General features: G+C 38.0%; 1 protein-coding gene across 1 annotated transcript in view; it reads left to right on the top strand.

Annotated features, from left to right (window-relative positions):
- The window catches only part of TRAPPC9 (trafficking protein particle complex subunit 9), a 994,996-nt gene that overhangs the window by 14,981 nt on the left and 961,990 nt on the right, over positions 1-18,025 (top strand). Inside the window, 1 exon segment of the mRNA XM_043975265.1 lies at positions 7,724-7,869. Coding sequence (XP_043831200.1) covers positions 7,724-7,869 — 146 coding nt within the window.

The raw sequence follows: 18,025 nt of genomic DNA on the forward strand, positions 1-18,025 counted from the left end.
CCCTCAGTAAAATGCTGGTGTCCAAACCATTATGATAATCTCATTCCATAAGAGCACAGACTTAGAGCTGGAAGAGACCTGAGAGGCAATCTTGTCCTCTATACAGCAGTCAGAAGACTTGGATTCTAGGCCTGCTTCTGTCACTAATTAATATATTATCATGGCAATTAATTTTTTCTTTTTGGGCTTCAGTTTTTTCATCCATAAAGAGATGAGGAATCTGAGGCCCAAGGGTGGCAAATGACATCTAAGGCCACATAGATAATGAATTATGGAAAGTCTTTATAATGGACAGTATTCGCGTGTGTAATTTAGGTTAGTTTCATATCACGTTGGGTTTTTTATATTTCCAGTCCAGGCAGTCAGTCTTGGGAAAGGTCAGTATTAACAATAGATTGTCAGATCAAAAATTAATTTTTGATTTAAATGAATCATAATCAAGAATATTGGAGCTAGAAGGGAGATATAGTCCAATTCCTAAATTTTATGGAGGAAGAAACTACTTTTGTTTGTTGAGATTAATACTTGCTGTTAATACAGTTATAGTAGATTCAGTTAATACACAGGGGCAGCTAGGTGGTGCAGTGGATAAAGCACTGGCCTTGGATTCAGGAGGATCTGAGTTCAAATCCGACTGTGTGACCCTGGGCAAGTCACTTAACCCTCATTGCCTTGCAAAAAACCAAAAACCAAACCAAACAAACAAAACCAACCCCACAGAAACCTCCACAAATATACATCTATTGAGTGCCTACATTTTGTGAGTCCTCCTTTTCCTTCCTCCCCACTCTCCCTCTAGTATTGAAGATTAAAACCTACTCAGTCTTTGCCTTCCACTGGAGGAGGGGGTGATAAAACAGTTATGGGTTTAGGAAGGATCCAAAGTGCTCTAGGAAAATTTGATAAAGGAGTGACTATTGAGGTGTTAAAACTTCTGTTTTTTAATCTAATGATTTGTTTATTTAGTTACTGGCTGTTATTTTCTTTATGACTGCTAACATATCAAAATGACATTTGCTCATGCTGGCAGAGTAGTAAATAAAACTTGTGTTTATATTTAATTCCCCCTCCCCCAATTACAGTTTTTTTTTTTTGCGGGGCAATTGGGGTTAAGTGACTTGCCCAGGGTCACACAGTTAGTAAGTGTTAAGTGTCTGAGGCCGGATTTGAACTCAGGTACTCCTGAATCCAGGGCCAGTGCTCTATCCACTGCGCCATCTAGCTGCCCCCCTCCCAATTACATTTAAAAACAATTTTTAATGTTTGTATTTTTTAAAAATTGACTTCCAAATTCTCTCGCTCCTTTCTTACCCCCCTCCTTGGGAAGGCAGGCAATTTAATATAGGTTATACACATACAGTAATGCAAAACATATTTCCATTTTAGTCATGTTGTAAAGAAAACACAAGAAAACCCCCAAGAAAACCCTGGGGGGGGAAAAAAACAAGAAAAAATTTAAAAAGTAAAAAAAAAATGTAGCGTTAGTCTGTATCCAGACTTCATCAATTCTTTATCTGGAGGTGGATAGCATTTTCCGTCATAAGTCCTTTAGAACTGTCTTGGATCATTGTGTTACTGAGAGTAACTAAGTCATTCACATTTGATCATCATACAGTATTGCTGTTACTGTATACATTGTTATGGTTCTGTTCACTTCACTTTTCATCAGTTTGTGTAAGTGTGCAGATTTTTTGGAAAGCATCCTGCCTATTATTCCCTATAACACAATAGTATTACATCACAATCATATACAGCAACTTATTCAGTCATTCTTCAATTGATGGGCATCTCCTCAATTTCCAATTCTTTGTCCCCACAAAAAAGAGCTGCTATAAATATTTTTGAATATATAGGTCCTTTTTTTTTTAAAAACAGCTCTTTGGGATACTGACCTAATAGTGGATCAAAGGGTATGCAAAATTTTATAGCATTTTGGGCATAGCTCGAAATTACTCTCCAGAATGGTTGGATTAGTTTATAACTCCACCAACAGTGCATTAGTGTCCCAATTTTCCCACATCCCCTCCAACATTTGTTGTTTTGCTTTTCTGACATATTAGCTACTCTGATAGGTGTGAGGTGTTAACTCAGAGTTGTTTTAATGTGTATTTCTCTAATCAGTAGTGACTTAGAGCATTTTTATATGACTATATATAGCTTCATTTTTTTCCTCTGAAAACTGTCTGTTCACATGTTTATTCTTTTTGAGAAGCTTTTTGATTTGCCAACAGATCACAATGACATGGAAAAATTTGTTATTGAAATTTTTTGTTTTTATGTCATCTTCATTTCTGAAGATGTTCTTTTCTACCTCCCCTTTCCAGGGATTCATCCCTTGTATCAAGGAATAAAAGAGAAAAAAACCCAGTCTTTTTAGCACAACTATCCAGACATCATTGGCGCCTGAGTGTATGCAGTGTTCCATGACCATAGTCTCCTAACTCTTCAAAGAAGGGAGAGACATTTGTTTTCTCATTTCTTCTTTGTGGACAGTCTTGGTCATTATAATACCCAGCATTCAGTTTGCTTTTGTGTATTTTCCATTTACATTCTCATAGCCACATACTGACGTTTAAATAAAGTATTAGGTGGAGAATAAAAGTAATTATAGGCACCTTCTGTACAATTATTTATCATTGATGAACAGGTGTCCGTTAGTCATTTAAAGTATGATCAACTCCAAATATTTCCTGACGTTGAAAAGGAGCATTGGCATGTATGATCGAGCCTGACTTCACCTGGATCAAGGTTTCAACCCTGCCCCTTATAGCATCAGAATTGCTGCAAGCATTGGGACACTGACCCTTGGGGTGATGGGTGAAGGAAAAAGAAGGGATCTGCTCAGCAAGCTCCACTTCTGATGGTAGATGTGTGGGTTTCTAGATGTACAGTGTTGTCATAAATGATGGTAAAGTGTGGGGGAGTGTTAAGAATAGGGTGCCCCAGTGAGGACGGGTGTTTAGGCTTTGTGTCATGTCACCGGCAGATTATAGCTTTAGAAATTCACTTTTGAATCTCTTTTGTCTCTTCAAGTGGAACTTCATGGGTTCATAGGATTTAGAGTTGGAAGGGCCTTAGAGATCACTTACAGGTGATGAAACTGAGCCCTTTAAAGGTAAAATAGCTTATCCAGCTAGCATTCCTCTTCAGCTCATGGAGTTGCAGAAACCCAGACTTTGAAGGGACCTCATAGGTTATCTAGGCCAACCAGTATGGAAGGAAGAATCTCCTCTATGACACTCTTTACAAGTGGTCATCCAGCCTTTGTTTCTTTTTACTCTGCAACTGGATTCCCCTACCTCCACACCGTGCCTTCTTGCCAATGGCATAGAGGTCTTGAATTGCTATTACCAAATATTGACCAATAGTTCACACCAGTACATCAAGGGGATGTTGGGGAATGCTTGAGTGGCATAAACTTTTATACACAGGTAATTGAATATAATTTTCTTTTAGGAACATAGTTGATTGCTTTGGACCTGGATTAATAAAATGGAGAAGTTTGGTGTTTATTGGGAGAATTTCTGTTTAAATGCCTATAGGCATTTTATTTCAGGGATTTAAGACCTCTTTGGTAGAGTTCATAGTTGCATATAATAAAACTATTTTATTTTAAGATATGTTTTACTTTTGACAGTTATCCATTATATGTACACAGGTCCCAGATAGTATATGCACACATAATAACAATGAGATGTTTCTGTGGGCATGTATTTTTTTGGGGGGGGCATGTATTTTTAAATATGAGCTCTATAGTCTTTTTTTTATGTTGTTGGCTACAAAACATGGATTTACAAACTATATATACACAAAGTTTCTGATCTTTGACCTCAGGGAGCTTACATTCTATTTATTTCTCTTTCTTTTAAATTCATTTATTTAGCTATTTGTGTATGTCTGTCCAGACATGGGGTTTCCTTTGTGTAGGGAGCTTCTGGAGAAGACTCCCTTTAAGAGTGTAGATTGGCAACTATTTTGCACCGTATTCGATTCAGCCAATATTTATGAAGTATCTTCTGTGGGCTAGTGTGCTGGGGATCTAAAGACAAAAATAAAACTGTCTTTCCTCTCAAGGAGCTTGCATTGCAAAGCCATTACCGACTGCTGATCTGCTAGGGTGAGGACCTGGATCCTTCCTTAACTTTCACTTTTAGAGAGTTTCCTGGGGCATTGAATGGTTAAGAGACTTGCCCAGGGTCATCCTGCCTGGATGAGAACTTGAACCCAGGCCTTCCTGACTCTAAAGCTATTAGACTTGATAAAATAATATCCAACTGTAGTTTGAAAAGGTCCAGAGAGTGGTAGTTGAATTCAACTTTAATTTGACTCATTCTTCATTAAAGATATTTATTTCTTATTACTTAAGTATTTAAAAGATATATGATTACATGATCTCAGCACTAATGCAGATCATAACCATTCCATGCCTTGGTAGATTGTTGAATTGTTGTGGCCAAAATTTTCTCTACTTAGTGGCTAATCTTTTGGCCTCTTCTATCTAATTCAGCCTAGACACAAGCTATTAAAAGGCCCTACTTAAAGCCTTTCAAAATTGACCAATTTGATGTGCTATTTATATAGAATGTGAAAGGTTTATTTTATCCATAAGAAGGCACTTTGACTTTGATTTTCTCATTTCACATAGTTGTGCTGAATTTTTTTCTTAATCATAGTTTCTATACATGTAAATTGTAAAGTGCAAAGTTTGTAGAATTACTTGTGTTGGTCAAGCATTATTTTTAGAAGATAGCAACAAAGTATTTGTTTGGAAGGGGGATGTTTTGAGAATGGTTTTTTTGGGTTTGTTTTTTTTGTTGTTTTTTTTGGTGGGGCAATGACAGTTAAGTGACTTGCCCAGGATCACACAGCTAGTAAGTGTCAAATGTCTGAGGCCAGATTTGAACTCAGGTACTCCTGACTCCAGGGCCGCTGCTTTACTACTGCGCCATCTAGCTGCCCCCGAATCAAAATCTTTATCAAAGAAACACCCACATTTAGCCTCTCATACTTAGTTAGCTTAGCAAGAAAGTATATTAATTATTTTAGAAAGAATATCTCTAGAAACAGAAGCAGGACATTGTGGATAGGGATATGGCCTTGGAACTGAAAAGACTTGATTGAGTCCTGCCTCTGATACATACCATCTTTCTGACCCTGGGCAAATCACTTAACCTTTCTATGCTCCAGGTAGCTCTCTAGGATTATCATTTGCAGAGTTTCCTCACCTGGGAGTTCCCTATGCCAATGAAAGAACAGTTCCTATTCCTATCCATAGAAAAGAATGTCAACTATAAGGGCTGAAACAAAGGGATTTCAGGTTAATTATTGGTTAATGGACCCTTGTACCTTGGGCAATTGGGTTTACTATATTTAGAAAATTGAACCCTTAGGGAGTTGCCTCCAAACCTCCTTGTTTTCCCAGAAGGGGGTCAAATAGGGAGGAAAATGCTGAGATGCCTGAATAAAAAGACAGGTATGTATCCCTAGGCCCTTATGGATACAGCCTTTGACTAGTGAGTGACATTGAACAGTGACAGGCTGAAGCAAGCTTGATTAGGGAGGCCCTGCTATTCTTTGCTGTGATTTTGTGGCCTGCATGAATTTCTCCAGTTTCTTTAGAACTAATTCTTGGTCATCAGAAAGCACTTATTAACTATTTGCTTGTGCATGTTACCATGCTTAACTAAATTGAGTGAGGCAGATACTGATGATTGTAGGCATTTATAGTTTAAGACAGTGCTGTCATACTAAAGACCCTCATAGTCTTTTGGAATATCCCAGTTTGGGACATGGAGCCAGACAGGAGAGCCCTGACAAATATCACCAGAAAATTTATGTAGTAAATGTTTTTGACTCACTGAGAGTAGAGGTCCCCAGGAAAGTGCAGACGCAATGGCCAAGTAATCCTTTGGGACTATGCAGGGATGCTAAGGGAGCCATTGTAGTAATGCACTATTCTTTCTTGGTCAGATTTTCCCCGTCTTCAGCGAGAGTGTGGGCGTGTGGGGGGGTGCAAAGTGAGGAGGGATATGGGGAAAGAGTAACAGACACACAGAGAAAAAGGTATATCTAGGCATAAGCAGAAGGAAAAGTCAAAGGCAGAGATAGTTTGACCAGGTATGGAAGAGGTAGTGAATTCTTATATTTTTCACTTGGGCCTCAAAATAGCTTTGAGTGTAGTGCTTTGAGGTTTGTAAAGCATTTTATATATGTATGTAAAGGATCTTACTTGATCTACACAACAACTCCAGGAGGTAGGTATTATTATTATCTCCATTTTACAGAAGAGGAGACTCAAGTTGAGAGAGCTTAAATGATTTGCCTATGACACAGCTTCAAGAGTTTTCTTACATCTTTTTTTTTTTAGTGAGGCAATTGGGATTAAGTGACTTGCCCAGGGTCACACAGCTAGTTAAGTATTAAGTGTCTGAGGTCGGATTTGAACTCAGGTCCTGACTCCAGGGCCGGTGCTCTATCCACTGCGCCATCTAGCTGCCCCTTCTTACATCTTATAACTGTGCTTTGAAACAATTAGCCTCTTAGCCATGTCTCGCTCTTTACCTGATCTCAGTCCTCAAACCTTCAGAGGCCCAGCCCTGAATGTAGCCCATTAAGGAATTCATTAGGTGTAATAGAAGTAATATTGCCTCATGGTTGGAGTTCCCCTGCTTCTCCATTCCTTGGCTGATAGAATATTATGAAAGACAAACATTTGTGTTTTGAATTATATAACCAAAACACACTCAAAATCTTTCAAGAAAGTTGCAAAGGAATTTATTGTCCATTTTAATAAAAAGTCACAGAATCAGATCTTAAAAGGGAATTGAAGGGATCATCTAGCCCAGGCTTCTATATTCAGGCTTTTTGCTGATGAAATGAAGGGCTTTGGCCAAGGGATGTAATTGGCAGGGGATGAAATGGGAACTAGAACAGATGTCTCTTACCTTTTAGCATGTGCTCTTTCCACTAACTGCTACTATTTTTAAAGGCTTTGCATTATTCAGTCAAGATTCTTGTCAACTTTTAAAGAGCTATTGATGTCCCTTTCAACCCATCCTCTTAAAGCACCATTAAGACCTAGTTGTGAAGTGCTATTGTGCAGTGGTCTCATGGCAGAGGCCAGAAGAGATGTAGTGAAGCTAAAGGAGGACTCTCTTGCCCTATAAAAGACAGATATTATCTAAGCTACCATTTTAAGTGTAGTTAAGTTTACGGTTAAGGCAATGGATTTTGAAAAGAAAAAACAATCAAACTAATTTTCCTGAGTTTATGTTGTTGTCAGAAGAGACGAGAAAACATTTAGTTCCCTTTCTGAACACAATCCACCCTTTCTCCCCTTCCCCCACACATTATTGGTAATAGTTGTTGCTGACTTTGAATTCTGGGTGAGTGAGGCAGTGTGATATTGTAGATAGAATTCTGGACCAGGAATTAGGAAGACTTGGCTTTGAACCCCATCCTAGGTACTTTCTAGCTGTGTGATCCTGAGCAAGTCTCCTAACCTCTCCCAGCCTCAGTTTTCTTATCTGTAAAATGTAGGGGTTGGACTTGATAACCTCTATGGGCTCTTCCAGTTCTAAATCTAGTGATTCTCTGCGAAGACATTTTCTTATTGGAATTTTTTCTGGAATGAGTCCGAGGAAAGGTGCTTAAGTAGTGTGCTTAAGAGATAAGAAGTTCCTGGATGAATAATTATCCACTTGAATTTCACTTTCTCTTCTAGACATTATAAGAAGCGGTGTCAAGGGCGGATGAGGAAACATGTCGGTGACTTATGCCTTCAGGCAGGAATGCTACAGGATTCCTTGGTTCATTACCACATGTCTGTGGAGCTTCTGCGGTCTGTGAATGACTTTTTATGGCTTGGAGGTAAGATTATTTGATGAAGATCTAGTGGCATGATAGCCTGTCTTTGTTATTTGGAGTTCTCTGGATTTCAGCAACATTTACCAGTGTCTCTTATGAGAAAAGGACTGTGTTAGGTGCTGTGGGAGAAAGAAGAACAACAAATTCAACAACCCTCATGCCTCTATGTGCTGTTGGGCCCTTATGGACACAAAGTCAGATGAGAAGGTTCTTGATGTGTGGAGTTTCTGCTCTGCTAGAGAATGGGACACACAGATAATTATAAGATATAATACATTAAGAATCTGTGATTTAACTGGTATGAGTACTACTTCCACCAGTGCGGATCATAATCCTACTACTGTTGAGATTTTCTGTGGCTAAAAAAATTCATTACCCTCTGACCAAATTGGTGATGAGCTTCTCTAGACTTATTTCTGCTCGTCCTTGGAAAAGAGATATAAAATCAATCTCTAGGCCTATATTTAAATAACCTCATAGGACCTGCCCAGGCCTGTGCCTTGCTGCCATAGCCTTTAGAAATCTGGGCTTACTTCCATGTCACAATGAGGTATTGAAGGAGGATATGCTAAATGCAGTGGAGAAATATAAAACACAATGCATTTTGAGGTTTGAGGTAGGGCAAGGGCAGTAGGTAGAATGGGCAAGTTTATTATTGACTTGAGGAATAAGATTCAGAGAGATTTAAGGATGAATAAAACACAGGCCTTGCCCTGAAGGAGCTTGGCATCTGGTGGAAGAGATGTTATACGGCATTTTACATATTGTAATACAAAGTATGGGATACTAGCTTGTATTTATGAGGTACCCAGAACTTAACACATTCTGACTAGGGCAGAGCCCAGAGGATCTGTCACCTCCTTATTCCCAGAAGCTATTTCTTTTAATGTTACGTTAGTTTTTTATGGTTGTCCCTATCATGCTACTGATTCATATTGAGCTTGTAGTCATTAAACCCCTACTTATTTTTTTCAAGACAAACTGCTGTATGTCTCCCCCTCCTCGCCATTTTGTACTTGTGAAATTGATTTTTTTCACATGAGTCTAAGACTTAATTTTTATTCCTAATGTATTCTGTGTTATTATACAGCCCAGTGCTCTAGACTGCCAAGATCTTGGATTTAGACATTTTATGCAATGTGTTAGACTTTAACAAAGTCATTGGTAAAATGTTAAACAGCATACAGCCAAAGCTAAGATACCTGAGGTACTCCACTAGAGATTTCTTGCCATATTGACAATGAACTATTAGTCTTTTCTTTTCTTTCTTTTTTTTTTTTTAGTGAGGCAATTGGGGTTAAGTGACTTGCCCAGGGTCACACAGCTAGTAAGTGTTAAGTGTCTGAGACCAGGTTTGAACTCAGGTACTCCTGACTCCGGGCTGGTGCTCTATCCACTGTGCCACCTAGCTGCTCCCTAGTCATTTCTTTATAATCTGGCCAGTCATTTAGTTTTCACTCCAACTAATTGTAACTTCTATTTCATATTTGGCCATTCTTTCCAAAAGAATAGCAATAGATACTTTTATCAAAAACTTGCTAAAATCTAGGTAAAGTATATCTGTAACAAACATTCCTCATATCTACCAGTTTAGTTACCCTTTAAAAACTGAAATAAGATTATTCTGATGTGACCTGTTCTTAATAAAGCCATACTGGCTTTTGATAAGCACTGTTTTCCTCTAGATATTCAGCAACTTTAATGGTTTGTTCTTGAGTATTTTGGGGAATTGAAGTCAAGCTCACTGGCCTGTAGTTGCAGATTGTTCTCTTCTCTTTTTTGAAAACTGTGTTTTTTCTTTTTTAATCTTGTGAAACTTCCCTTTTTTCTGTGATCATTCAAATATTACTAACAGAGGCTCAGCAATACTACCTTTCTGTTCTTTCAGAACCTCAGGATGTAGTTTGCTTGGACCATGTTAGTTTGCTTGTAGTTTAAATGGGTTACACTTGAATTCTTTAAGGGCAACTAAGTGTTCTCTTACTATCTCCTTACCCTCATTGTCAACTTTGTGTTAGCCATTTTTGTCTATCATTTCCAAGGTGAAGATCATTTTCTGTGATAGAGGGAAAAAAAAGAAACAAAATAAGATTTGAAGAGCTCTGCCTTCTCTCTTTTGGCAATCATCATTATCCTGTCCACCTCAAGCAAAAATCGTAGCCTCTCTTTGATCCCACTCCCCCTCCCCCCAATATAGCTAAGAGCCTTCTTTTCATTGTCTTTAACTTCTCTTGCCCATCCCAGTTCTTTCTGAGCTTTATCACTTTTGATACTGTTTTTAGTCTTTGCCCTTTCTCCCACATATTTCCCCCATATTTCTCTTTCCTCACCTTTGCACACCTTTGCATTGAAGTCACCAACTCCCAGAATGTATGTTATTAATTTTAAAGAGTCTTATTCTCTTTAGAGTTTCTTTACCATTTTATGCTACCAAGTTTGGTGCATAATCTGCAATTATTTTAGTTTTTTCAAATATTAATGAGTACTATAGTAAGTGATTACCAAATATCCTACAGAATAATAATTCTTGTTGTTTTTAAGAGTACAATAAAATCTATTCTGCCAGATCCTTTCTTTATCTCTCCGAGAAGTAACTGTTGGCTTTTTTTCTGTTTACCCTCAACTTAAGTCCTCCTGATTTCACTTAGCAACAATTTCAGGATTGATATAATTCAATTCCTCCACACACGTGTCCACTCACTGGAGAAGGATCTCACATTTAGCTTACTGCAGTCAAATTAAAGTTTATTGATCATCTAAAAATGGTTATTCTTAACACCTGCTGCCACCTTTTCCAGTCATTCTGCCTCTGTCCCTGCAGAAACGGAAGTAGGTCACACTTGATTAAGGATTGAAGATTGAGGAGTATTTAAAATTTTTATTTGTTTCATAGGTTGCTATGGTAAGAAAAATAATTACCAGTTGTCTAGTCTATTTGTGAAGGCAGTTAGATGGTGTAGTGGGAACACTTGACTTGGAATCATGAAGACTCATCTTGATGAGTTCAAATCTGGCTTCAGACATGTACTAGCTGTGTGTCTTAACCCTGTTTGCCTCAGGTCTTCATCTGTCAAATGAACTGGAGAAGGAAATGGCAAACCTCTCTAGTATCTGTGCCAAAAAACCCCAAATGAGGTCATGAGGAGTCAGATACTACTGAAATGACTGAACAACAACCAGTCAGTTGGTGATGCTCCTCACTAAGATTAGCCATGTTATTCCTTTGAAAATTGATGTAGGTCTGTTACTAGAGCCATACTTGAAGCTTTTTCATCCTATTAAAACCCATCAGAGCTTATACTCAGCTGGCATAGTCTTCCAGAATTGGAAAAATGGAAAGTGAACAACAGAGATTGCATCAACACCAACTATAACTTCATCCAGAAGTTAAACTGATGTAAATTAATTGCCACAAAAAGGAGGCCAAAAGAGCCCAGAAAGAGCTCTAGTCAGCAAACATCAGACTTACAAGAGAAAGATGGCTGTCAAAGGCAACACCAGATAAGCTGAGTCTTTATGGGCCTCATCCCCTAATGAGGTGGGGCTCCTTAAGTCTGCCATGCCTGTTACCTTTAAAGTTAAGGGGGGACCACCCCCTCCATTCCAGTAAAAATACAGCAATTCAAACAGTTAAAGAAGTCCAGACCAGAGTCCAGAATCCAGTTTTTCCAGACCAGAATCCAGACCAGAGTCCAGAATCCAGTTTCCTCCTGATGACATCTTACCACTTCAAGAAGACAAGAGAACTCAGAGACTTTATATGTTTTGTTAGTTTTTACTATCTCCTTTCTGTTATAATATACACTATCTGTAACATGTACTCTCTGCAGAGGCTCTCCCTTTGCAAGACTAATGTCAAAGCGACGGCTCATGAGGACAAAAAAAATCGCCCCTCTGGACAAAACTTTCCTCTCTTCCTTTTCTATATTGTTGTTCACATATTATTAGTTAGCAATAGTTATTATATTCTTTTTACTGTTCCGTCAAGGAAGTATTTTGTTTCTTGAGGAACAAAAGGGGGGAATGTGGTAAAAAGTTTTAACAGTCGGTTAGATAATGGAGAGACGCCAGGTTTTTTTTTAGGACCACCCTTTTGGGGAGGAGACCAACAGCATGAGCTATGCACGCCAGTCTGTCTGCGACGCACGCCAGATTGCCTGCTGAGCACTCGACTTCCGGGGTGTGAGCTTAAAAGGCAAGGAGAGAACGGAAGTGGGGCTTTTTTTCCTGCTCCGCTGGTCTCCTGGCTGTGCTGCACAGACAGACGTGGACTGGAGTTTGACTCGGCCTGGCTCTCGGTTAACAGCACGTGCTTGACTCGGTCTCTCGCCCCAAAGGTGGCCTTCCGCTTTTGGTGAGTTTTATACAGAATATAGACTAAGCCTAGACTTAAGATGATTTGTATTCTATTTCTACTTTCCTATCCTTCTAATCAACATCACCTTGTGACTACCATACAATAAAGGCTCTATCTAGAAAACCAGAAGCTTCTTCCATTTACCAGTCTGGGAGATAAATTAAGGGAAAGGTTAAGTAGGGTAGATTTATGATCTAATATCCAATTTTAGTCTCACAAAGCAAATAAACACATTTGTCAAAACATATAGAGAAAGATGATGTAAGACTAGAAATCAAAAGTCACAAATCAAAGAGAAATAGTGGAGGGTAAAACCAGTTTAAAGAAAGCTTGACTCAGTCATTCAAGGCCATTCAAGAATTAAAAGGACTAAATTAGAAGAAAATTGGAAATATTTGCAGAAGTTATCATCACAGATTGTTTTTTTCATTTAAGGACAATGGAACCGTCACATTTAAACCCTAATATCACATTCCTGGATATGTTTATAGAAGCAGGAATTAGAACTAAAAAGAAGATGGGAAAAGCAGCTAGATTGAACCAACTGATTTACAGCTGATTTGTGCCAGAGGTGATTCAATTGTGAGGGCACTGAGGAATCACCATACAAAGTATATGAAGGGAGGAAAATATAGCAAAGGTGTGGAAAAAAATCTCAGACTTTAATACTGAAAAAAAGCTTCCAAGGCAGCATCAGTAACTACAGACCTGTATGCTCACCTTCCTATCTATACAAAATCTGATGGAAGTCAGTGTAAAGAAATATATGAATTGAGGGCTTCCTCTGTGAGGTTATTAATAGGTAACAAGTAAACAATGGACTTTTTTTTTGACCATTTTCACAGTTAATGGAAAGTTGTAGAGAGAATAAGATCCTACTAGGCTTTTAAAAAAACAAAACCAAACCATTAATTGAATCAAAATGCCTTTCACAACTCACATGGATGGATTGTAATCAGCATGAGTAGAGGAACCTAGTGAACATGGAGATTACAGATCCATTTCAGTATTTCTCTCTTCATTGATCTTCATTCAGATGCTCTCCACCATGTTCCTGTCTGGTTCCTGGATTTCCTTACTAAAGTATGCAGTGTAATCAACTAGGAGCTTTTTAATTTTTTTTTTTTAAGGAACACACAAACTAGATAAACCATTAGTTGACTTGTTTTTTTTTTTAAATAAAGAAAACCAAATTACCAGTATAAAAGTAAAAAAGATGAATTTACAACCAATGAAAAATCTGAAAAATGAAGAAATTTTTTGCCTAATTATATGCTAATAAAAGCGATACTCTAAATGAAATGAATGAATATTTATAAAAAATATAAAATGTCCCAGTTAACTGAACAAGAAGTAGAAAACTAAGCCATAAATGAACTCCCAAATTAAAAACAAAACAAAACTCTTGCTGACCACATGGATTTGCAAGTGAATTTTGTCAGATATTTGTAAAATGATTAATTCTAATATTACATAAAATGAAAAAGATAGAAAAAGAAGAGATTCTACCAAATTCTTTCTGTGACAGAAACATAATCTTTTTTTTGGTTTTTTTTTTTTTTTTTTAGTGAGGCAATTGGGGTTAAGTGACTTGCCCAAGGTCACACAGCTAGTAAGTGTTAAGTGTCTGAGTCCAGATTTGAACTCAGGTACTCCTGACTCTAGGGCTGGTGCTCTATCCACTGCGCCACCTAGCTGCCCCCAGAAACATTATCTTGATGCCTAAACCAGGAAGAGTCAAAAGAGAAATAAAATTGTAGACCAATATTCCTACCACTACTAAGTCAATTCCCCAAGAGACATAAGAAAGAGAAAAAGGACCCATATGTATAAAAACATTTATAGTAGATCTTTTGTGTAGTGGCAAAGAATTAGAAATTGAGAGGTTGCCTATCAACTGGGGAATAGCTATCCAAGTTATGGTATATGAATGCAATAGAATACTGGTTTACTTTAGGAAATGATAAAAGGGGTGGTATCAGAGAAATTTAGGAAGTCTTGTATGAACCTATTCAGGATGGCATAGGACCAAGAGAACAATTTGTACAGAATGGCATTGTAAAGACATACACCTTTAAAGGAATTGGGAACTCTGTTCAACGTAATGAACAACCAAGATTCTGGAGAATTCATGCTGAAATATATTACCTACCTCCTGATAGAAAAATGATGGACTCAGAGTGAAGACTGAGACGTATTTCTTTTGGAGAAAACTAATTTAGAAATTTGTTTTGCTTGACTATACAGGTTTGTAATGGGTTCTGTCTTTCTTGCTTTCCCCATTAGGAGTGGGGGAAGTGAGAAGAACAGAAAGACCTTCAATTGAAAAAAATATACATATTCTACTATTATATTCTAATATATATCCAACATAATATAATATATTCTAATATACATATATTCTACAATTCTGCTTCTTGTACTTTTTTTGTTTCTTATTCTTTTTTTTGTGTGTGAGGCAATTGGGGTTAAGTGACGTGCCCAGGGTCACACAGCTAGTAAGTGTCAAGGATCTGAGGCCGGACTTGAACTCAGGATCTCCTGAATCCAGGGCTGGTGCTCTATCCACTGCGCCACCTAGCTGCCCCTTGTATCTTATTCTTTTTTTTTTTTTTAATTTTTTTTTTAAGTGAGGCAGTTGGGGTTAAATGACTTGCCCAGGGTCACACAGCTAGTAAGTGTTAAGTGTCTGAGGCCAGATTTGAACTCAGGTACTCCTGACTCCAGAGCCGGTGCTTTATCCACTGCGCCACCTAGCTGCCCCGTATCTTATTCTTTTGATTAAGATATATATATATATATATATCCAAAACCATATTCCAGTCATGCATTTCATCCCACCAAGTCACAGTAGTAATTGTGTGGTTAAATTTACCTCTTTGCATTAACCTATAGTTACTTTTACTTGTTTCCTAAACTTTGGTCATATGTATGTAGACATGGTGGTAGGGGTTTTACTACAGGCTCTGTCCTTGGGTTTTTTCTTCCTATGAGCTTCTTTGTGTCTCAATTTTTATTTTTCTGTCATTGTAGCCACTCTATACTATCCAGCTTGGGCAATGTACATAGGAAGTGTCTCAACTTTCTCTTTTTTTTTTTTAGCTCAAAGTTCTTTTCATTAGATTTGCAAGACTGCCAGAAAATAAATTCTTACACACTTTAGTTAGATGTACTTTACTTTATTTCCTGCAGGGAATCTGTGATTCTTATAATTTAAGCTGTGTCCATAAATCTAAATTCCATTCTTAGATCCTGTATTCTTAGCCAAGTGTTTATTTCTCAATTTAGTTTTTTTCTTTTGCATTGTTTGCCTCAGTGGTGAGTTGTGTTGAAAACATAACCTGTGTCCCACTTGTCTTTTGTTTTTTGTCCAAAATGTCAAAATCTTTGGAGAGATATATCTCTGTATATTTAGTTATTTCTGGCAGCCTCATTGCTGCTCATTTGAAACAATAGAAGTGAGTAGTTGACATCTATTTTGATAATTCTTGTATGACTGTTGTATCTTGGATATTTGTTTTTAGAATATAGCAGATCTCTCACTTGTTATCTGGTTGCAAAATAGCTTTTGAATTTTTTTGGTTTGCCTGAGCAGGGCAACTCAAATGGTTCTTGTTTTTATTTATTTATTTATTTGTTTGTTTGTTTGTTCGTTTATTGAGGCAATTGGGGTTAAGTGACTTGCCCAGGGTCACACAGCTAGTAAGTGTTAAGTGTCTGAGACCGGATTTGAACTCAGGTACTTCTGAATCCAGGGCTGGTGCTCTATCCACTGCACCACCTAGCTGCCCCTCTTGTTTTTTCTCTGACCTTTATAGTATGATCTCTCACTTGATAGCTTCTGTGGCTATACTATTTGAAGGACATAAAACTGGTTCTTCCTCAGAACATACAGCTTACTCTTTGTCAGGAAGAGCCTTACATCTTTCTTTTTATATGAAATTTCAATGAACCTAAATCTATTTTCTGTCCCTCCCACCTTGCACCTTCCCCTCATAAATATGCAGTCAAACAAAACAAAGTCACACATTGTCCAGGTACAAAAATATATGTTTCAGTTTGTACTGTAACCATTGGAATGACGCCACCTGCTGGAGACTTACTGTAGAAGAGTTCCGCCCATGAAGGGAAGGTCTTTGAGGGCAAGACCAGGAGTCTTTTCTTTGGCGTCGGACGTGGGCTAGTGGGAGGAGGAAGGAAGAGACTGGCGCTCGGTCTCACTCTCTTTCCTGAGGATGCTGGTGGAGAGGGGAGCTAGAAATGCGCTCTTTCCTTTGGACTCTGGTGGAGAGCGGAGCTCTCTCCCTTTAATAGATAGGAATCTAGGCCTTTCTCTCTCTCTACCAAATTCTTATTCTCCTTAATAAATGCTTAAAAGTCTAACTCTTGCTAAAGCTTATAATTTATTGGCGACCACTCATTAGATATTTTAGACAGTTTAGCTAGAATTTTAGCCCTTAACAGTACCTTGGGTCTATCACCTCTGGAATTATGGCTGGTCATTGTGTTGATCAGAATTCTTCAGTCTTTAAGAGTTGTTTGTCTTTAAAATGTTGTATAAATTGTCCTTCTGGTTTCACTATGTATTAGTTCTTATAAGTCTTCCTAGATTTTTCTGAAACTATCCCCTTCATAATTTCTTACAGCACTATGACATTGCATTCATATACTATAATTTATTCATTCATTCCCCAATTGACAGGCATTCCCTTAGTTTCCAGTTCTTTGCCACCACAAAAAGAGCTACTATAAATATTTTTGTAAATATAGGTCCCTTTCCTCTTTTTTTGATTTCTTTGTGCAGATTGGCCTATTAGTGGTCATCAAATCTTTTTTGGAGCTCTTAAGTATAAACTGTACCTTTTCTTCTCTTTCTTTTCTATGGTAGCACTTATCTAATTTTCCAACCTTTTTACAAGGGCCAAGTCTCCCCCTTTCCACTTTAAATCACTCCCCCTTTCCATTGAACTCTTCCCATTTTGTAAAAGAGGAATGAGGATGAGTGGTAATATGGATAGAAAGCTGATCTTGGAGTCAGGTAGACCTGGGTTTAAGGACTGCATCTAACAAATGCTAGCTCAGTGCCCTGATCAGCTTTCTTTTTTCCTTTTTTTTTTTTTTTTTAGTGAGGCAATTGGGGTTAAGTGACTTGCCCAGAGTCACACAGCTAGTTAAGTATTAAGTGTCTGAGGCCAGATTTGAACTCAGGTACTCCTGACTCCAGGGCCAGTGCCATCTAGCTGCCCCCTGATCAGCTTTCTTAAGACTGTAGTTAAGGATTGGTCTCTGAGCTACATGGGTAAAGTGAGTTTCTACTCTAAAGTTCCTCATATGAATGATATCATATATCTGGCTTGAGGAAAAAAAAAGATGAGGAATCAGGCACAGAGAGGTTGTGAGTAACCCTGAGTCGCACAAGTAGTATTCAGTAGAGGAAGGAATTGAGTCCAGGACTTCTGCATGCATACTACACTGTCCTCTAGTGAGAAACACTTTGTATTGCATTGTAGTGGACCTTGATTTTGAGTCAATTTTTAAAAAGCTCAGATTTTATCATTATGCAATTTTTTTCATAACTTCTGATTAGTGAAAATTCACTGCAGCCCGATCATGCTACTGTTGTTCTCCAGCTCTCTTTATATCAAGATCCTGTGCTCCTACTTTCACTGAGGACTGGGTACTCCACCCTTGGCTTTGAGGCTTCTGATTAGTCTAAGTAGCCATAATTAGCCCAGTCCAGATCTACAGACCCATCACTGCTGCTGCTCTCAACCAAAACTCCTACCTTCTGCCTACTTCCTC

Source organism: Dromiciops gliroides, chromosome 1 (genome assembly GCF_019393635.1).
Source record: "Dromiciops gliroides isolate mDroGli1 chromosome 1, mDroGli1.pri, whole genome shotgun sequence".
Taxonomy (NCBI): domain Eukaryota; kingdom Metazoa; phylum Chordata; class Mammalia; order Microbiotheria; family Microbiotheriidae; genus Dromiciops; species Dromiciops gliroides.